The 21,921-nt window shown below is 35.8% G+C and overlaps 3 protein-coding genes across 4 annotated transcripts; all 3 read left to right on the top strand.

The window, feature by feature from the left end:
• The first annotated feature begins 2,967 nt into the window (after positions 1-2,967).
• Positions 2,968-4,491, top strand: LOC149241824 (uncharacterized). The gene is made up of 4 exons (XM_089370667.1): positions 2,968-3,119; positions 3,213-3,561; positions 3,937-4,136; positions 4,218-4,491. The coding sequence occupies exons 1-4, from the start codon at positions 2,968-2,970 to the stop codon at positions 4,489-4,491; spliced, it is 975 nt and encodes a 324-aa protein (XP_089226793.1).
• Positions 4,492-5,757: 1,266 nt separating this feature from the next.
• LOC149241825 (uncharacterized) lies at positions 5,758-6,592 on the top strand. The gene is made up of 5 exons (XM_089367598.1): positions 5,758-5,832; positions 5,913-5,993; positions 6,107-6,178; positions 6,259-6,339; positions 6,444-6,592. Exons 1-5 carry the CDS (start codon positions 5,769-5,771, stop codon positions 6,548-6,550), a joined length of 405 nt encoding a protein of 134 aa, XP_089223724.1. The 5' UTR covers positions 5,758-5,768; the 3' UTR covers positions 6,551-6,592.
• Positions 6,593-16,744: 10,152 nt separating this feature from the next.
• LOC149241826 (protein trichome birefringence-like 5) lies at positions 16,745-20,437 on the top strand. 2 transcript variants are annotated; one of them, XM_089374065.1, is made up of 6 exons: positions 16,745-16,921; positions 17,272-18,348; positions 18,773-18,965; positions 19,064-19,257; positions 19,417-19,575; positions 19,670-20,437. In XM_089374065.1, exons 2-6 carry the CDS (start codon positions 17,645-17,647, stop codon positions 20,004-20,006), a joined length of 1,587 nt encoding a protein of 528 aa, XP_089230191.1. In that variant the 5' UTR covers positions 16,745-16,921; positions 17,272-17,644; the 3' UTR covers positions 20,007-20,437. The 2 variants fall into 2 exon arrangements, with proteins under 2 accessions (XP_089230191.1, XP_089230192.1); XM_089374066.1 differs by lacking the exon at positions 16,745-16,921 and having other exon boundaries at positions 17,192-17,392; positions 17,618-18,348.
• Positions 20,438-21,921: the final 1,484 nt, after the last annotated feature.

Below are 21,921 nucleotides of genomic sequence, written 5' to 3' on the forward strand. Positions count from 1 at the left end.
ATGGGTCTAAGCCCCATATTTTATTGTTGACCCCATTTTATCTATTGATTATTTTTTCTTTGGATATATATATATATATATATATATATATATATATATATGTTTCTGTTTTTATTTATTTATTTACATATATTTATTTATTTATTTTGACTTGCGTATATTTTTGTTTTATTTTATTTATTTTTCTATTAATTATTTTTAATTTATTTTATTTTATTTCCATTAGTTATTTTATTTATCAAATGATCTTATCTCGATTAGGGTCTTCACTCATTTTTATAATTTTTTACTCCCTTCCTTTCAAGTTTGATTTTGATTATTTATTTTAAAAACTCGTTGTTTAATATAGCGGTTACTTATCAATATTTGTTTTTAATAAATTAATAAACTAATATCATAGTTTAAATATTATTTTTCAAAAACTAGTAATATTTGGTTTTAATAAATTAATTTAAATATTATTTTTCAAAACTAGCCATTTAATATAGCCATTACATATTAATATTTTAATAAATTAATAAACTAAAATCATTATTTAAATATTATTTTTCAAAAACTAGTAATATTTGGTTTTAATAAATTAATTTAAATATTATTTTTAAAAAACTGACCGTTTAATATAGCCGTTACCTATTAATATTTTTAATAAATTAATGAAATAATATCATTATTTAAATTTTTTTTCAAAAGCTAGCCGTTTAATATAGCCATTGCATATTAATATTTTAATAAATTAATGAAATAATATCATTATTTAAATATTATTTTTGAAGTAGTAATATTTGGTTTTAATAAATTAATTTAAATATTATTTTTAAAAAACTAGCCATTTAATATAGTAATATCATAATTTTAATATATTTAATAAACTAATGAAATAATATCATAATTTAAATATATTTTTTTCAAAAATTTTAATATATTAATAAATTAATATTATAACTTAAACATTATTCTTCAAATATAGCCGTTATTTAAAATTATGTCTCTACATTGCTCTCTATTTAAGCCTTTGCCATGGTCTGCCTCTTCATCTGGTACAATTGTTGGTTCGAAATGCGTAGACCAAAAAATTCCCTCATATTATTTCTATGGAAAATTTTTGTTTAATATATAATTTTTTTTTAATTATAATAAAAACAATATAAATCATAACCTTTATAATTAAAAGGAGTAGTCTATAATGCGACTTTTTGGAGATTCCGATCATCCGAAAAGTGCATTATTCCGGCCAACCACCCAACCGGCCTTTTCCTCTCCGTCTCCGTCACCTCGCTGGAAAGTCAACTCCGTTACCTCCGTCACCGTCACCTCGCACGCCGACTGCCTGTTTCAAATTCACCAACCCCGCCAACCCCGCGTACAAGCGTATGGCAATTGCGCCAACTCGATTTGAAAATTTCAGCCGAACCGGAGCATCCCCTGCTACCCCGCCCTTGCCCAGAGCAGAACCACCGACTGAGCGAAATGCTATCAGCGAATAAGATATCAACGCAGATTAACACAGGTTCGATTCGTTGGGGAAGAATTTCTGGAATTTGTACGCTCTGTCAATCCTGCGAGGAGCCATCAAATATGATCACGGCGTGAGACAGAGAGCGAGGGACGGCAAGACTTAACGGCCGCGATCAGAGTTTCTGTCTTTATTTCCCGTCTGCTGTCATCGACTGAGTCAGCTGTGAGTGCGTCTGGATGAAGTTTTCTTCTTCGGGGCTGCAATTTCTTGTGGAATCAGACACCCAATTTCCCGTACTGAAGAAGAAGCATTCAAAATCGCCGAGTAATTTCCGTCTTTATTTCCTGTCTGCTGTCATCGACTGAGTCAGCTGTGAGTGCGTCTGGATGAAGTTTTCTTCTTCGGGGCTGCAATTTCTTGTGGAATCAGACACCCAATTTCCCGTACTGAAGAAGAAGCATTCAAAATCGCCGAGTAAATGGCTCTGAATTCTATCCAAGACACTCATTTCTGCGTACTATACTTCTTGTTTTACGCTGTTGGATGGCATCTCGTGAAAGGCGAATAAAACTCAAAGCTTATTGACCTCTTTGTAAAAAGTTCGTTTAGTCCTCAGTCTATAGATTACTCCAAATTTAGTTTCCATAAAGATGAAGTTTTGGGAAATTATTTGCTAGAGAAAGGAAGTCTAGAAGGCAATTCTACTACCAGGAGTTCAGGGAGTGTTCTTAAAGACTGACTCCAAAACAGAAAATGACAACTTCAGAAATCAATTTTGTCTGAAAACTGCAAGCATGATCGACTTCCACTGCTCGAATATGTGCTGAAGGTGGCTTATTATTCAATTCATTGGAATGGGAATGGACCACACATATATATCCATAAAGTAAAATTAAAGTAAAATTACGGCAACAGGGAAGTTTTGCAACTTGTTCTACGATCTCATCAATTGGACCCACGTTAAAGTTGAAGTTCTGTATCTCACATAAATGTTAACCCTACACTACATTTATTTTAAGGCCAAAGCTAATGTGGTTCCCACATTGTGAATAGGGTACAACTTATCAGGATAACAATCCAGTGCTATCGTATTCAAGAGGCATTATGCGAAGTTCTATGTCTCATGTTAATGCTAGCTTCTAGTACATTTCCTTGAACGCTAAAGCTACTGTGGTTCCCACATTCCACGCTATGAATGTATCTGCAAGTTGTGACCATAAAAATCCCGTGGTATCAGATTCTGCGGGCATCAGGTACCAATCTGACATCAAGTTGACCATAAAAATCACGTGGTATCAGATTCTGCGGGCATCAGGTACCAATCTGACATCAAGTTGATGATGTTAGTTGGTCCATTGTTGGCAATTGGTTGGTCCACATTTTTTTGCAGACATTGAGACAACATGGAAAAGAAATGGAAGACTATTATGGGCCTTGAGGTGCAAGACCCTAAAGAGAAAATCATATTTTCTAGTAAAGATTTAGTTTGGTCTGAAGTATACAAGACAAACATGAATATTGACCGCGTTGCAAAAATTCCTAAACTAAGAATTAATGATTTTATTCAAGGAGAGGAATCGAATCCAGATGCTCCATGTTCCTTCCAGCATCGAAAAAGCAAAACTCCAAGCTCAAGGCCTAGTGCTGCCTTACTATGGGAACTGTAAGTATTTTAGAAAAGCCTTCTTTACATGTTGATATTAACAATGCTTTATCATTTGTCATATGTGTTGACATTTCAAAATTTATTTTGTAGTTATACTTGCTCATATGGCCCAGAGGACAAGAGAGAAGAATGGAAAACCAAACCAAGGCGTTCAATTGTCAAAAAGAGGGGTTGCCAATTCCATTTTATTATAAAGATCATGGTTCAAGATCCTGACGTTGCAATAATAACATACTACATGTATGATCATGAAGATGGGCAAGGATGGCCTTGTCATGGCAAACACAACACTTTTGGTGATGATGGTCCTCAGAGGAAGCCAAGACTTTCAAGAGACATGATTTCTTATTTAGAAAGTTGTTTTTTCCTTCAAGTGCCAATTGACTCTGTTTGTAAAATGCATATTAAGAAATATGTTGACATACATCCCACAGCTCAGGTTAGGGATTTTTTCTTACGCAGAAAAGATGTTGTAAACATCTATAATCGTCTGACAAAAGAAAATTACCAACTGCATAGCAAAGACAAAATGAGTGTGAATCTCTGGTACGAAAAACACCATAATGATTTCTTCTTCTATCAGAAACCCAATGGTGGAGAGATCCCTTTTATCGCTGGAATACAAACAAAATGGATGTTGGAAACTATGGTCAAGTTATCCCATAATAGCTTGATAGCTATGGACTCAACATTCAGTACAAATAAATATGGAGTGAGTATATTTGCAATGATAGCCTTAATGAATCATCTTGGTTATAATGATTCAATATGATTATTGACTTAAAATTAACTTCATTTTTTTTTAATATGACAGTATCAGTTGTACACGCTTGCGGTGTTTGATGAGCAACAAAGTGGGGTTCCAGTCGCATGGGTAGTGATGTCACGTAATACATCACAAGATATAGCGGTATGGCTGGAGCACCTCATGCATAGGTGTTTTCAGCTTCGTCCTGACTGGAAGGTCAATGCCTTTATGGTTGATGATGCATTAGCTGAAATCATTGCTTTGAGGTAACATCAATATTCTTATTTGACATTGCAAGTTGCATTCATTCTAAATATTTCTCACTTAAAATGAATTAAGTTTGGCAGGAGAATCACCAGATGTGAAGTGATCTTGTGTATTTGGCATGTAAGGAGGGCATGGCTAAAGAATGTTAATCGGTTGGCCAACAGTTTAGAAAAAGCAAAAGAGATGTTCAATGAACTTGGTTATATCATGAAAAATGTTTCTAATGATGAAGTGGATAATGCAATCAATGGTTTTTTCACCAAATTTGCAACCGAGGAGAAGTTTTTGGACTATTTCCATAGGAATTGGGTTGCTGGTGAAAAGATGCGTAAGTTCGCATACTATTTTTTTTAGTTCATACATTTTTTATTTTATAACGACAAGATATATTTACTAGTTCAATTTTTACATTTAGGGATGTGGGTTAAAGGCTGCTGAGATTTTCCTCATGCAAATCAGGAGACAAATAATGCTGTGGAGTCATACCACGGTTATCTCAAGACAACCTTTCTATGTGATAGACGAAAGAAATGTTCTTGTAGGATGGATTGGCTATTCTATACTCTAATAAAAAATGTTGAGCCATGTTATCGATTCAAGGAAATTATGAAAAAAGAAGGATATTTAAACAACCACAAGAAAGAGAAGCAGCTTGAATCATCAATGGAAAAGGCTAGAAGAATTCCAGATAGTGATTGTAGGCCTCGTGAGAGCATATCTCACGCTTATTGGGTGACGAGTCAAAGTAAACCTAATAAGCAATATCTTATCATATGGCATCGCACAATTATTGCCCATGGTCTATTCGTGGAAACATTTGCAAGCATGCCATAAAGGTAGATTGGTTACATTCCTCCTTAATGGATTCAAACCCTTTATTGGATCTTGATACCACACCTAATACATTGAATTCCCCTTCTGAGATAAGTATTGAGGCACCAAACCTTGATGCAGATACTAGCACAACTATTTTGGATGATGAACATGTTGAAGACCTTAATTTGTTGAGAAAGGAGTTGTTTGGCTATCTAGACCTGTTTCGGAATAGTCCTCCTTCTACTGTGAGTAAGACAAAACAATTAATTGATTTGGCTAAAAAATTTGTGGATGATGTTAATGATCTTCATATTATGGATTATGACTTCACCCTTGGGTTGGGTGCTTATGAATCATCTTTAAAGAGGAAGAAGAGTTTCCTTAGTCCTAAAAAGAAAAATAAAGAAGCAAAAAAAATGCCAGCTTGGATATTGATTTGAATGTCCCTGCATCTGAAGATGAACCATTAACAAGCGTGGTCGTCCTCGCTCTAACAATGCATCCTCTACTGTCCCAAGTAAGTTCTATAGAGAGATTATATGATATGTGTTTTCTCTTAACTATGTGCATTGGTTGTTGTTGATGTAGTTAATGTAGTGTTTGAATGTTTGAAGGGGTGCACTATCCAAATATTGTGCCTTCACTTGAAGCATGTAGACAGAAGAACCATCACTCTATTTATCACATGAGTCAAGGTGAATTTGATGGGACACCTAATGATGTAGTCTATATTCTGATGCCTCTATAAATTAGCATCATATTATTTGCTCTGATGGAAATTACATTGTTATCTTACAAATACAACATCTTCTTCAATGGATCGCCCTCCATCCAAACATGATTGGCTCATTGACAACACCCAAATTGGTCATTTTCCAGGTTTGTTGCTATGTCATTTCTCTTATCTGTGTGCACTGGTTGTTGTTGATGTTGTTAATGCAGTGTTTGAATGTTTGTAGGGGTGCACCATCCCAATAATATACCTTCACTTGAAGCACATAGACAGAAGCATCATCCCTCTATTTATCACATCAGTCAAGGTGCATTTGACAAGACACCTAATTGATGTAGTTTGTATTCTGATGCCTCTATAAATTAACATCATATTATTTGCTCTGATGGAAATTACATTGTTATGTTACAGATACAATAGCTTCTTCAATGGATCTCCCTCCATCCGAACATGATTGGCTCATTGACAACACCCAAATTGGTCATTTTCCAGGTTTGTTGTTATGCCTTTTCTCTTATCTGTGTGCACTGGTTGTTGTTGATGTTGTTAATGTAGTGTTTGAATATTTGCAGGGGTGCACCATCCCCATATTGTGCCTTCACTTGAAGCATGTAGACAGAAGAACCATCGCTCTATTGATCACATGAGTCAAGGTGCATTTAATGGGATCCCTAATTGATATAGTTTGTATTTTGATCCCTGTATTAATTCACATGATATTATTTGGTCTGATGGAAATTGCATTGTTATCTTACAGATACAAAAACTTCTTCAATGGATCAACCTCCATCCGAACAAGATTGGCTCATTGACAACACCCAAATTGGTGATTTTCCAGGTTTGTTTCCATGTTTATGCTCTTAGTTTGCTCTTAAATTGTGTAGTGGTTGTTGTTGCCGTTGTTAATATGGTGTCTAAATGTTTGCATATTGACCCAGGACACAGAATAAACCAGCAGGGCTGAGGAAAAGACATAAAGGTTAACCAACTTGTAGGCTTCTCAAACAAGTTGTCAGAGAAAATCCAGCTTCTTCTTCTTTAATCTCCCATATACCAGCATTCGTGTCATGAATGTCATTGCAGTTGATGATGCTAGGTTGTTGAGGATTCTTGGTGTAGTGACCAGCTTTTGTTAGGTGTGATTCTTATATATGAGGAGTTGGTTGTTAGGGTTTTCTTGGTTTCACTGGCTAGGGTTTGAAATTGTTCCAACTTGTGATAAGTTGCAAGTATGTACATGTACTTCATCTTTTCTATATAAATAAAGTGTTCAATGGTCCAATAATCAAGTACTTGCATATTTGATTATGAGCTTGTTTTCTCTTTCTTCATTGGGTAATTTCCAACACTTTTTTTTATAATGACAATTTCACATGACAGAATGCAATAAATCATTATATACAACAAAGACTGCAATGCCTCTTGCACCTGAAGCACTTCTTATATAAAAGGGAAGTAGCTGATATGTATGGTATATGTAGACTTGAAGATGTGCCTCTTTGACAACACTTGTTTTTATTTTTGGTTTAAAAATAAATCAACTTTACCAATACATTTGTTAATGGCTATTGCTATGCATGCTCATATTTCTTCAAAATGGAGTTCTTCTGTGGTATTTTCTAAAATAAAATTCACGTGTCTATACTAAAACGAGTTGCTGGACCTGTACATAATTTCTGGGCAGATTCAAATATTTGAAGGTGACATATGCATACTCCTATGTATGCATTGTCCATGTGGAAGGTACTGATACTATTGATATTTTATCTTAATTAAAGCAACACTTATATGTAGTCATATATCTCTTATTTGCTCGCTGATATTTCTCAATCTATCCCACAATTGTTGGCTGCCCCATGGGTTATCAGTGGTATGTGTATTTTCATCTTTAATAAAAGTGATCTTGGCATGTTCAAAAATATTGCTACCATATGGATTTTATGTTATTTGTGTTATATTGAAGTCTCTTTGGCATATATGTTCATTGTACCTTCCTATTTGCAGATAAAAGCTCAAACAGTCACCTACAACAGTATGCAAACCAACACTTTGACAAAATATCAAAATGGCTAGAATCGTATAAACATATAATATCAGTGGTCATATTTCTTTAGGATGTAGTTTTTTTTTTGGTATTTTCTAAAATAAAATTCATGTGTCTATACTAAAACAAGCTGTTGGAAAGTGTTCTGCAAAGCAGAACCTGTGTTAAATAATTGAGCTCAAAGCAATTGGATTAGCACAAGAAACATTCCAGGTGTTATTTGATAAAAGGGAAAGCATGTGCGTTCAATTGTTTAAAATAGTTTCCAAAAGTAGACAATGACATCGATGAAGATGAACACAAAGAAAATGTAAGACAACAAGACTTAGGAAATCAAAATTAAGCATTCAAATAGGTACATCTAAAATTGTTGATATTTGATTTGGTGATCCTCTCACAATGACTTGTTCAAGGTATGGTACAAAGGTTCCTATCCATATTCCCCTTGTTTGGGCTTGGGTGTTTCTTGGCTTCAAAAAAAGTGAAAACTAGTTGAAGGAACTTTTGAGTGATGGATCAACTTCTTTGTTATATGCTCTCAAGCATTAACAGGATTGTTTTAAATATTTTAACGTCTTTTCAATGACCTCTCATTGCTTAATATATAAATCATATTAATGGTTTCCATGCACTAATAGTTGGTTCTAGTTCATCTCACACATGGTAAATACTTGTGACGGGATTCCTTAGCATGCTCTGTGTTAGAAAATTCAATATTAACAAACTAGAGCTTTCAGTGATTAACCTCCTTAGTCAATAGAAAGGAACATTAGAGGGCACAGTATCTGATAAAGGGTTTAAAATAATCAGAGGACTGGTAGGTCTTTACCAAAGCATGAATACCATAACTTGATCTTATTTTGAACTTTCATTATAGCTGTCATGGGTTATAGTGTATTAGAATTGCAGTCTTAAAAAACTCTATTATGCAGATGTTGAATATTTGATCAAACTATACACAATTTTTATTTGGAAGAGTTTATAACTGCATTTTTGTTTTGCTGCAATTTATTATGGGTTCAGAATACAAGTTTTATCTTGTTTAGATTCAGCCGTTGGTTCCAGATAGCAATTTCTGTGCTGGATGGTGGTACTTACAGTGTCTAATAGATAATTTCTTGACTAATGGTTGTCTGATTATGTGCTCCTAATTTTCAAGAACACGGTTATGGTTTTTCCACTTCTATTATGGTTCCAAGAAGTTTGCTTAGCATTATGAATTGTGATATTCTAAGAGGTTTGCCTGGTCATTTTAGAAGTAGTTAGTTTCTTTCTTTTCATAGTCTCCCTGATCCTCTATTCACTGCATATTCCTTAAAATTCAATCACTCCTGCAAGAATCTCGCTGTGTGTGTGTATATATATATATATATGGTCTTCTGTTGACATAGACTTTATATTGGCCACTTGATGAGTTAGTTTATGAGTGACTGGGCTGCAGGGCCTAAAGAAAATAATAACATGAACAAGTTAATGGATTCCATGGTTAAAGATATGGAGGAGGACACATTGAATTCAGTCTCTGCTATTAAATTACAACCCCCTTCACAAGCGAGAACCTGCAATTCACAAGAGGCTTTTGTGTTTCAAACTTATAAAACTTGGCAAATGAACCACATAGAAAAAAGTATCTTGTAATAGTGGGTCTCATGATAATCCTGGGAATAGCTATTGGGACTGCTTTTGTGGAAAGCCTCTATGAATATAGAGTGAAGTTTTTGAATTATGGTGATGTGTATTCCAGGATGTGGGAGGGTCCTCTTTTGATCATCATGTATACTTTTGTGGTGCTTATTGATGCCATGATGAGCTGCATCTTCTATTTCACTTGCAAATGTTCAAGTTTGGAAAGCTTTGACAGCCATTCTCTGTTGGAACACACCACCAGTTTTTCTGGATCGATGGAGCAAGCTAATGTGAATGATATCTCCCGATCAAAGCTATTGGTGGGAAGCTAGTGGATCGACTACACTGCAGAGAGGATGAAAGCTGCTGTGCATTATTTATTACCCTTAAGAACTTCAGGGAAGGGACATCTCTGTCAGGCAGATAATAGGTATTCTTTGGTTGCAGCTATCATATTAGATGCTGGCATGACTTTCGTTTAACATGCTGTAGCCATATTCTGTGACCCTGTTACTGAATTGATGAACAATCAATTTTACATTATCTAGTCCACATCATATATTATGTGTTTGCCAGCCAAAACCGCCATATTATTCCTTCCAATTTTGTAATTACATTTGCTGCCAACATTATTTATGCAGATACATATGTTCTTTTAATAAATCATTCAATGACATCATTCATATCCTAGCTCAGTGAGCTGGTGCCATTGTTAGTACAAATAGAGGGAGAAAGAAAACATGTTCATTTCATCGCTTACTCCTCTAGTTTGTGTGTTGCCATTGTATTCTGAAATGGAAAGCGTTCTCAGTAATATTTTGAGAATGTTAATACTGCCTGTGCAAGTTTATGTAGCTCTATTGTTGAATGAATTCATTGTCGGACTCTCTGAATATCCAGGGCATCGAGTTTGAATTGCTACCATCTTTCCTCTCTGAAGAAGCTGTGCAAATTTTTTAAGAGTCCTTGAGAAGCATGGGATGATCTCTTGACAGTCATTTTTCCTTCTAATGCTTGTCAAGAAGGTTATTTTTCTGTGCTAAAGGCTAAGTGTTTGGATTAAACATAAATGTAACCTGCTCTTCAGGACATTGTTAACTTCACACAATCATATATCATGATTTATGATCTCTAAGGGAAACTCGTTGTTTCTTCCTTTTTACATCTAAATTATGTAGTTATCATTAGCCCTGCTTTTGGGCATAAAACAAGCAATACTTAGCCCATTTTGTTAGTACCAAGGTCCTTAAACAAGCAGATTGGATTATAATTTCTCAAACAATACTTTTTTTTTCGCTTGTTTATCTACTCATATTGCACTTTCATTAGCCTATAGATCACTGAATATCATATTAGTTCAAAATTCAAATTATAAAAGAAGACATCTAAATTATGTAGTTATCATTAGCCCTGCTTTTGGGCATAAAACAAGCAATACTTAGCCCATTTTGTCAGTACCAAGGTCCTTAAACAAGCAGATTGGATTATAATTTCTCAAACAATACTTTTTTTTCGCTTGTTTATCTACTCATATTGCACTTTCATTAGCCTATAGATCACTGAATATCATATTAGTTCAAAATTCAAATTATAAAAGAAGACATCTAAATTATGTAGTTATCATTAGCCCTGCTTTTGGGCATAAAACAAGCAATACTTAGCCCATTTTGTCAGTACCAAGGTCCTTAAACAAGCAGATTGGATTATAATTTCTCAAACAATACTTTTTTTTTCGCTTGTTTATCTACTCATATTGCACTTTCATTAGCCTATAGATCACTGAATATCATATTAGTTCAAAATTCAAATTATAAAAGAAGACATCTAAATTATGTAGTTATCATTAGCCCTGCTTTTGGGCATAAAACAAGCAATACTTAGCCCATTTGGTCAGTACCAAGGTCCTTAAACAAGCAGATTGGATTATAATTTCTCAAACAATACTTTTTTTTCGCTTGTTTATCTACTCATATTGCACTTTCATTAGCCTATAGATCATTGAATATCATATTAGTTCAAAATTCAAATTAAAAAGAAGACATCTAAATTATGTAGTTATCATTGGGCCTGCTTTTGGGCATAAAACAAGCAATACTTAGCCCATTTTGTCAGTACCAAGGTCCTTAAACAAGCAGATTGGATTATAATTTCTCAAACAATACTTTTTTTTTCGCTTGTTTATCTACTCATATTGCACTTTCATTAGCCTATAGATCACTGAATATCATATTAGTTCAAAATTCAAACTATAAAAGAAGACATCTAAATTACGTAGTTATCATTAGCCCTGCTTTTGGGCATAAAACAAGCAATACTTAGCCCATTTTGTCAGTACCAAGGTCCTTAAACAAGCAGATTGGATTATAATTTCTCAAACAATACTCTTTTTTTTTTCGCTTGTTTATCTACTCATATTGCACTTTCATTAGCCTATAGATCACTGAATATCATATTAGTTCAAAATTCAAATTATAAAAGAAGAAAAGATTATTTGATGATTTGTTTTTTTTCTAAATTGTGTATGTAAAGGCAATGTTTACTTTGAAGACATCCTAAAATTGTGTAACTTCTTAGCTCCTTTTGAAAGTTTGACTGCATATGTTGAAGGTTGGTCCTCTCCGTTTTATGTTGATTTGGTTGGCTTCCTGCTGGTGTACGACCTTTTTAGCTGAGATATTTTGTATTGAATATGTTGTAGATTTTTTTTAATCAAAGAGCGTGTTGTTCTGGGGGAACAACAGTCAATAACTAAACAACTAGAATTAATCTAGTGAGCCTAGGATGAAGTAACAAATTCAAACCAGGTATGCATTTGCAAGATGGACCACAGGCCGCAAGATAACCTGATAACCTGGGGGCAATCAGATAACCAGATCTAGGTCATTGCAAAAAAAGTTTCAAGCAACCTATTTGGGGCACTATCATGGCTATCCTTCATAATAGTGCTGTCTCATTGGCATATTTAGAATGGACAATAGAAAATATAATTTCAAGTTACTGGAGAGGAGACATAAGATGAGACTTTCAAAGTATGTATGCACATTCTAGGAAAGAAGATGTACAGGAAAGTACACTTTGCAAACGCGATAAAAATATTGCTTGAAATTCATTAAAGCAGCGATAAAAAAAACATATCAATGGCATTTCTTTCACCAGTGGAAGTCGATCATGCTTGCAGTTTTCAGACAAAATTGATTTCTGAAGTTGTCATTTTCTGTTTTGGAGTCAGTCTTTAAGAACATTCCCTGAACTCCTGGTAGTAGAATTGCCTTCTAGACTTCCTTTCTCTAGCAAATAATTTCCCAAAACTTCATCTTTATGGAAACTAAATTCGGAGTAGTCTATAGACTGAGGACTAAACGAACTTTTTACAAAGAGGTCAATAAGCTTTGAGTTTTATTCGCCTTTCACGAGATGCCATCCAGCAGCGTAAAACAAGAAGTATAGTACGCAGAAATGAGTGTCTTGGATAGAATTTAGAGCCATTTACTCGGCGATTTTGAACGCTTCTTCTTCAGTACGAGAAATTGGGTGTCTGATTCCACAAGAAATTGCAGCCCTGAAAAAGAAAACTTCATCCAGACGCACTCACAGCTGACTCAGTCGATGACAGCAGACGGGAAATAAAGACAGAAACTCTGATCGCGGCCGTTAAGTCTTGCCGTCCCTCGCTCTCTGTCTCACGCCGTGATCATATTTGATGGCTCCTCGCAGGATTGATAGAGCGTACAAATTCCAGAAATTCTTCCCCAACGAATCGAACCTGTGTTAATCTGCGTTGATATCTTATTCGCTGATAGCATTTCGCTCAGTCGGTGGTTCTGCTCTGGGCAAGGGCGGGGTAGCAGGGGATGCTCCGGTTCGGCTGAAATTTTCAAATCGAGTTGGCGCAATTGCCATACGCTTGTACGCGGGGTTGGCGGGGTTGGTGAATTTGAAACAGGCAGTCAGCGTGCGAGGTGACGGTAACGGAGTTGATTTTCCAGCGAGGTGACGGAGATGGAGACGGAGACGGAAAGGCCAGTTGGGTGGTTGGCCGGAATAATGCGCTTTTCAGATGATCGTAATCTTCAAAAAGTCGCATTATAGACTACTCCTAATTAAAATATAAAATAAATAAATTATATTACATACAACAATTAATATATATATATATATATAAATAACTCCTAATTAAAATATAAAATAAATAAATTATATTACATACAACAAGTAATATATATATATATATATATATATAAATAATTGATTTCAATATTTTTGTCAGTTTCAATGTTGGGATATGTCAGGCAGTAACATAGTCATTGTATGTATATCAAACATGGATTATAATACAAATATATAGTTTTTTCGTGCTGAAAAATATATATATATAATTGATTTAAATAATTGACTGTGAGAAAGAGAAATAGAAGAACTCAAGATAAAAGTTAACGAATCACTTAAATAATTTATGCTAAGCTACCCTCCTCGTCATTTTAACAAAATTGCTCCATGGGTTCACCCCCTTTTCAAGTCTGACAGCTTTTAAAAAATAATGCCATCCACAAAATTAAAAATAACCCGACAGGGTTAAAAATGACCCAAGGAAAAATGATTAATTTTAATTAAAAAAAAAAGTACTTTTGCGAACGGGAGAAAACTGGTACAGCAAAACCAACAACCGCTGATGCAATCTGTTAAAGAAAAAAAGATGCAATCTGTTAAAAACAAAAGGCAGTTAGTGTATCCCAGAAACCCGAGCTTTGATGACGGTCGCACCACTGTAGGCCAAAATTAAGAGGGAAAAAAAGTAGAAAGACCAGATAGGGCCTTGGCCAGAGGCGCCGTAAAACTGCTTCTGCTTGGCTAAGAGCTCGTCTTCCTCGGACGTAAGGAAACAGGTTAACGGCCCAAGACCCAGAGGCATCTGGCAGGAGTGAAAGCCTGCTCCCTTACGGACCACCAGCGGGTTATTACAGGTGGCGTGGTTTTCCTTGATAACGGTGATGAGTCAAATGGACATTCGCGGATAGCATCCAGAGATGGTTGTCCTCACTGTTGGTTTGACACCTGAGTTTGATAGGTTTTGCCACCTTCGAGAAAAAGGGCCTTGGCCAGAGGTTCAGTGGAGTTGAAATAGGTGGTGTAGTGTGTGATATGAGGTCCATTCTAATGGTTTTTATTATAATAATTTTTAAGTAGGTTATTATTATATAATGCAGTGTTAATATTTAAATATGGTTTTTATTATAATAATTTTTAAGTAGGTTATTATTATATAATGCAGTGTTAATATTTAAATATTAAAACATTAAAGTGTTTTTTGGATTCTTAGTTCGTTGAATGATGTTATATGGATGTGAATTGTGAGCTAGTGGTATTCTTATCTCAAAATAAAAATAAATTGACAAAATCCAAACACGTTTGATCATAAGCAAGTTCAAAATAAAAAGTTCAGTACCTTATGAGATATGTTGAGTGAAACATGAGCAACTCCCATTGAAGTAATTGCTATGGTGCGGCTCATAAGATGATTTAAAAAGAATTGAACAAATGAGAGTAGGTAGATGGCCTAATGTTATCTTCAATGAAAGTATAAGTGAAAGAAAGAAAACATGGATGAAACGAAACTACACATGGATGCAAAATTTGAATATCTACCTCAATGCCTATGCCACAAATAGCAAGGAGCTAAAGGATTTTGTTATGGAGAAGTTTGGTAAAAAGGTATGGGGAAAGGAATTGGGTAGAAAGAAGATCTAAAAAGAATTGAGCAAATGAGAGTAGGTAGATGGCCTAATGTTATCTTCAATGAAGGCATGAGTGAAAGAAAGAAAATATGGATGAAACAAAACTACACATGGATGCAAAAATGGAATATCTACCTCAATGACGGTCCCACAAATAGCAAGGAGCTAAAGGATTTTGTTATGGAGAAGTTTCGTAAAAAGGTATGGGCAAAAGAGGTAGAAAGAAGAAATATTACATTGAGGAATTCAACCCTACGTGTGATTTACAACAAAAAGAGTTTATTGGAGCTAGCATTTGGTGGAGGGCAAAGGTTCTTATTGCTCAATTAAGGACCAACTCACATCAACTTTGGTGTGAAACAACACGGTGGAAAAGGCCTAAAGAAGCTTGGAGCTAGCATTTGGTGGAGGGCAAAGGTTCTTATTGCTCAATTAAGGACCAACTCACATCAACTTTGGTGTGAAACAACACGGTGGAAAAGGCCTAAAGAAGCTTGGGAAGAACGGGCGTGTACATTTTGCACATTTGGGGCTGTGGAATGTGATGCATTCAAACACATTAGAAAAAGTTATGAGAACATTTCTTGGCATTGTCTTTTTTGCGAGGGGATTGTTGGTCAGCTAATCATTGATTTGAATCGGAAAATTATTGAATTGCAAAACGCTGAAAACAAGGAACTAATGGTCTCATAGACTATTTTTAGTCTGGTGGACCTTAAAATATCATTTCATTTCATTTTATTAAGTTTTTATATTCACATTTACTTTATATTTTTGTAAACTTGCAAATTGATAATAATTAATTAAAATTATTTTTAATAATTTTTCATGAAATGGGAAACTCATCATAACTCAGTGGTCAGATTAGTGGACAATCATTATTGGCTACTATGTGGTGACTCATCACTGTTATTTAAGGAAAACCATGACACTTGAAATTCCATCATGAAATGGGAAACTCATCATAATTCAGTTGTCAAATTAGCAGACAATCATTGTTGGCTACTATGTGATGACTCATCACTGTTATTTAAGGAAAATCACGACACTTGAAATTCCATTAATGATCTATATTGGCTACTATGTGGTGACTCATCACTTCTATTTAAGGAAAACCATGACACTTGAAATTCCATTATGAAATGAGAAACTCATCATAACTCACTGGTCCAATTAGCGGATAATCATTATTGGCTACTATGTGGTGACTCATCAGTCTTATTTAAAGAAAACCAGACACTTGAAATTCCATTAATGATCTATAAGGAGCAAAACAAACTTTCACTCTTACAAAATGCCTCTAGATTTCGAACCATAAACTTGTTTTTTTATATCTAAAAAAAATCCGACAAAAACAATATTAAACATACCCCAAATCCAACTAAAATTATAATATATGCCGAATTGTAAATCTATAAATAATTCAAATTTTGGTAACTCCAATAAATAGAATTTTTAAATGATAAATTTGATTGATTTTACATGTAATTCAAATTTCGATAACTTCAAGATTAAAGAAAAGAGAGCCGAAATTATTATAAAACATCAGAATAAATATTTTTAAAAATTCCAATAATTTTTAAACGATTAGGTTACGTAGGATAATAGAACAGAAATGACTTTCGCTTTTTAAAAATAAAGTCTTTCAACTAACCAAAATCGAACGTCCGACACCTCTCATTTTTCAACCAATCACTTCGGTTCCATTCTTTTTGATGTTTCTGGACGCTTTGGAAGCGTGCTCGTACCAGCTTCATGGAATCATGTATGCCATCGGGAATTAACTGAAAGAGGGTCACAATTGCAACCTGTTAACCACACCTGATGATGGAGGTTAGACGCTATTGTAAAATTTAGAGTTGTCTATAATGCGACTTTTTGAGATTCCGGTGACGGAATCCGGCGGAAGAAATTGAGATGAAATCATGATTTGTTGCAGTTAAAATGGTTTTTTAACTGCATATTCGGATTCAGCACCCTGAAAAACCCCTGGACGCTTTCATTGTGCAGAAACTAGTTATCAAACTTGGATTTCAATAAATTACTGCCGGATTTTCACCGGAAAAAATGGGCAGAAAGACTTTCAAAAAATCGCGTTAAAGACTACGGCGTAAAATTTTATATCATCGAAAGCCTGTCATCACTATTACAGTTAATGAGAATCATAAATAAAACCAATTCAGGACATATCATTACCTGTGGGAGTTCTGCATTCGAACAATATCTGATGTTGGCATCAATATATCGCAGCAGGACAGATGGCATTTCCATCTCCATTGCATGTGCAGACAACTGAGCTATTGGGTTGGTTGCATTTATCTTCTCTGATGTTCTTATTTAAGTTGGGTTATTGCATATCTTCCGTCCTCAAGTAATAATTTGTTGAACTCATTCTTCTGCTAATTTCACTTTCATTACACTACCATATTGGCTTAAACATACATTCCTATTAATTTAGATACTAGAGGATCAGCTGGCACTTTTTGATACTAAACCAGATTGTTGTTTCACTGGACATTGTGGGATCAGTGAAAACTCCGCCAAGAAAGATTTCTGATGAATTCAGGCATGCCGTCATGGCTGGGAAAGATCCATGTTCCATTCACTGCGTTGATTGCTCTGTTCTTTTTGCTATTCGTCTGTCTCTTTATTGGGAAAGAACATGTAGCGAACCCTAATCCGTACTCCCACAAGGAAATTTGGCTTGATTTCCCCTCTTTAACTTCCATTTTTGAAAACCCTAGAAACCCTAAGGTGAGAACAATAGGTTTGAACTCCAGAGTAAATGTTTATCTGGATGCTACATCCGATTATCAGAATACAAGCACTGTTCATAAAGCTGGACTTATCAAGAACAAAGCGAATGAGAGCAGGTATGGTGAGCCCCCGTCTACTCAACCGGGCTTTGAAATTACTGCGAACCATGCTAAACATTGCGAGGAAACCCTGCTTTCATCTGATGCAGAGGAGAAGACTGAAGGAAGTCCGCAGCTGAGCATAACGGTTGTCAAGGTTCCAGAAGAAGAAGAAAGCTTGAAGCCAAGCAAATTAGTGGATATCAACAGTTCTGAGACCACCAAAAATGAGGAAAAACTGTGCAATATATTTTCAGGGAAGTGGGTAAAGGATGCTTCATATCCTCTTTATCAGCCCGGTTCCTGTCCTTATGTTGATGAAGCCTTTAATTGCCAAGACAATGGAAGGATTGATATGGAGTATCTGAAATGGAGATGGCAGCCTCACGACTGTGAGCTTCCCAGGTATGCAAGGCAAAGCTTAAGACCCTGCATGTATGCCATGTGCATTAAACTGTACCTTGCATCTCATTACTATAGTTACCATACTATTACTAGTATGGAGTAGTCAGCTCTATACTTGCCATACTTGTTTTGACAGAGGATTTGGTGGTCAATAGTCACGGTTCTCATGACTATTGGCGAGTACTCATGGACTGTGAAAGTATCTCGATTCAATAGTCATCCTCCTGAGTTCTTTTTCTTGCATAAAAAATAATTGCATTTTATTCTCATTTTCTCAATACTGTCGAGTATCGATGAGTCACATGCCTCGGCAAGTACGACTCAATTGTATGGTAACAATGTCTCAGACAGTTGTAGCATATGTTTTGCCTTACTGTCTTCTATAACAGCAGCATATTTAATCGACCGCCCATTGATGTTCCAGATTCAATGCAACAGGCTTCTTGGAGAGACTGAGAGGCAAGCGAGTCATGCTAGTGGGGGACTCGATGAATAGGAACCAGTTTGAGTCCATGCTTTGCATTCTTCGGGAAGGTCTGTCTAATAAGAGCAGAATGCTTGAGACTCATGGCTATCGCATCTCGAAAGGCAGAGGACAATACGTTTTCAAATTTATGGTAATGTTGTATTACTGCCTACCTCCTTGCCTGAACTGTATCTTCCATTATGAGCTTTTCTTTTTTTCCCTGATACCAGCATTCTGGATGAAGTGCAGGATTATAATTGCACTGTTGAATTCAGTCGGTCGCATTTCTTAGTCAGGGAAGGTATAAAGGTTAGACCTACTGGGAAGAAGAGGGCTACATTGATGATTGATCAAATAGATAAAATGGCTCCAAGGTGGAAGAGAGCGGACATTCTGATTTTCAACACAGGGCATTGGTGGGCACATGGAAAGACATCAAAGGGGTGAGGCACTTTAATGAATATTTCTCTATAACATTTTTTTCGTTGCAAAGAATTTTTCATTCATTAAAACCTGGATTATATATCAGAATCTTAGGTCAAACTTTTAATTCAAGGTTTCATTTGGTGGTAAATTTTTGGAATTGGATTAAACTGTAACAGGAAAGACTACTTTCAAGAAGGAGATGAAGTGCATGAAAAATTAGATGTGCTTACAGCTTTCAGGCGGGCAATGACAACATGGGGGAAATGGATTGATGAAAATGTGAATCCTGCAAGAACCCGTGTTTTCTATCGTGGCTACTCAGCCGCTCATTTCAGGTGAGTGCTAGATTCCAATCTTTTTTTGTATTTGTCCCTAAATAAATGAATAAACTTCAGAAAAAATATTGTAAGACGGCTATCTTAAATACAGGGGAGGTGAATGGAACTCTGGTGGCACATGCAATGGGGAGACCCAACCGATCCTAAATGAAACTTTTCTTGGGAGCTATCCAGTTAAAATGCAGATTGTGGAGGACGTAATCCAGCAAATGCATACTCCTGTTACTATTTTAAATGTTACAAGATTGACAAATTTCCGTAAGGATGGGCACCCTTCTGTTTATGGCAAGCATTTTACAGAATTAGACCAAAAGAAAACACGGAGATATCAGGATTGCAGCCATTGGTGTCTTCCAGGGGTCCCAGATGCATGGAATGAGTTGGTCTTTGCTTCCTTGGTCATGGAAAAGAAGTGGAAGCACAGATAGTGAACTGCTGAGAAAAACGTGCATTTAGAACAGGTTTGTAGATTTTGATTCCCCAAGTAAGGATCAAGGAGAGAGAGCAAATGAAGGGAAAATGCTGGGCATCACGTTGCTGTTTGCAGCTGAAGATGGTGTAGTTTATTGTTTGGTCACGCTTGTTTCTTAAGTGAAAATCATATGACACCAATGCTAAAAGGAGGGTACGTGTTATTTTTCTATAAGATAGATTGCTATTCAGCTTGTTGACTCCTCCAAGCGGCTTTCAGTGTTATGCCTGCTACATTGTCAAGACTCAAAAGTCAGCGTTTGACATTTGCAGTAAATGACAGCAATGTCTCAAAAGAGATTACATGTTATGTTTCCCTGAAGCAGATTGCTATTCAGCTCATTGACTAATCCATCCATGCAGCTATCAATATTCAATTGTATTACTACTACATTGTCTTCATTTAGGCTTGTAGTACACGACCACTGTTGAAAGATCAAGAACTTTACACATCTGTCAGCCTCAGGACAAGTTTTGGTATTTATATGTTGAAGTGGGACTATATAGCAGAGATTTCATATGGCATTGACAGTTTCGGTGACAGTTTTGGGGATTGGGATGAAAGGAACAGGGATTTGAAATAATTGAAGAGCTTGTAAGCTTCACCTGTTAATCATTGTCATATCGGTAAGCTTAGATTGCTATTATGGTTCCACATTCAGTGTTGACAGGTATTATGGTTCTAAAATTTTGTGGTGCACAGCAAAATATTTACTTTCTTATATTATATCCTCATCATCGTAGTGTAGAGACGGCTGATTTATGACTAGGATGCCTAAACAGGCTGTGACTTGAAATATGTTTGATTTTTTTACATGATATGGTATCAAAATGGCTAACAATAACCTAATCGTCTCTTCGTCTTGTCTTTAGTATCTAGTCCTGTTTGTTTAGTCAATCCAGAAGTTTTATATAAAATGAGCGGTGGGAACACTTTCATATACAGAAGGATGTTTTGTATAATGTTCAAGAAAGCCTATAGGACACATAACATTTGGGCGCTAAACCTCACCAACTCTAAATCAATTTGTTGAAGATCCGTCTAGATGTTCCTCTATGAAGACTGCAAACACTTTTGTTGCTATGAAAGTATTGGCCTAGTCCTTACTCGTGTAAGTCTGCTTACGGTCTTTGTGTCACCACAAATGGGTGTTGTGACTGCCTTGAGTTTATCCAACAATTGGTGTTGTGGGCCTCGTTAGGCTTTCTGCAACCTGGTGTTGTGGTTCTTTCTGATCTGCACATTTGCGTTGTGTGACTTCGGCCACCTTGCAGCTGCTTTTCTCTGTAGAAAACTACAAAGTGCTTTTTGTGGTCTTCTGCTGGACAAGGCAGATCAGACTTGATGTCTTTGGCTGCTCCATAAATCTCCACACGGTAATGTCAAAACTTATCTGGCTCGTAACTAAATTAGCCAGCTGTGAACTGTGTTTCTATCTATTCAGAACATTCCTTTGAGATCCGACTCAGATTAGGTATTTCCCTCCCTCATGCTTGGTGGCCCATATCAACTTTTTTAATGGTGAAGCTTCTGACTAGAGCTTGTTGCTTTTACATTGAAGCTCGCTTGGATGTCTTTCGTATCCTTGCGTGACTGCCGCCAAGACTGTCAGGATTTCATGATGAACCCAGGGATTCAAGTGCAATTAGTGCATTGTGTGTACAACATGTGTCAAATGAAGCTAGAGATTAACCAACGAATAGGTTCAGGGTTTACTATACAACACTAAAGTATAGAGTCGAAATAATCACTAAAATGGTTGACCATAGATGGAGTGATTAAATGGTCCCAAAGGTCCAATAAACTCCTCGAGTTGTGTTTACATTAAATATTCTCATATCCTCAAACACAATTTGGAGGTTCTATCAAGG

Source organism: Pinus tabuliformis, chromosome 8, assembly GCF_031772625.1.
Source record: "Pinus tabuliformis cultivar Carrire ecotype Pingquan chromosome 8, CPIR1, whole genome shotgun sequence".
NCBI lineage: Eukaryota > Viridiplantae > Streptophyta > Pinopsida > Pinales > Pinaceae > Pinus > Pinus tabuliformis.

Coding starts and splice junctions, on each gene's coding strand:
- LOC149241824 (XM_089370667.1), top strand. CDS start 2,968: ATGAATATTGACCGCGTTGCAAAAATTCCTAAACTAAGAATTAATGAT. Junction 3,562..3,936: donor ACATACATCCCACAGCTCAG/GTTAGGGATTTT, acceptor TTAATATGACAG/TATCAGTTGTACACGCTTGC. Junction 4,137..4,217: donor GCTGAAATCATTGCTTTGAG/GTAACATCAATA, acceptor TAAGTTTGGCAG/GAGAATCACCAGATGTGAAG.
- LOC149241826 (XM_089374065.1), top strand. CDS start 17,645: ATGAATTCAGGCATGCCGTCATGGCTGGGAAAGATCCATGTTCCATTC. Junction 18,349..18,772: donor CACGACTGTGAGCTTCCCAG/GTATGCAAGGCA, acceptor TTGATGTTCCAG/ATTCAATGCAACAGGCTTCT. Junction 19,258..19,416: donor CATGGAAAGACATCAAAGGG/GTGAGGCACTTT, acceptor AAACTGTAACAG/GAAAGACTACTTTCAAGAAG.
- LOC149241825 (XM_089367598.1), top strand. CDS start 5,769: ATGGATCGCCCTCCATCCAAACATGATTGGCTCATTGACAACACCCAA. Junction 5,994..6,106: donor TATTTATCACATCAGTCAAG/GTGCATTTGACA, acceptor CAGATACAATAG/CTTCTTCAATGGATCTCCCT. Junction 6,340..6,443: donor TATTGATCACATGAGTCAAG/GTGCATTTAATG, acceptor GTTATCTTACAG/ATACAAAAACTTCTTCAATG.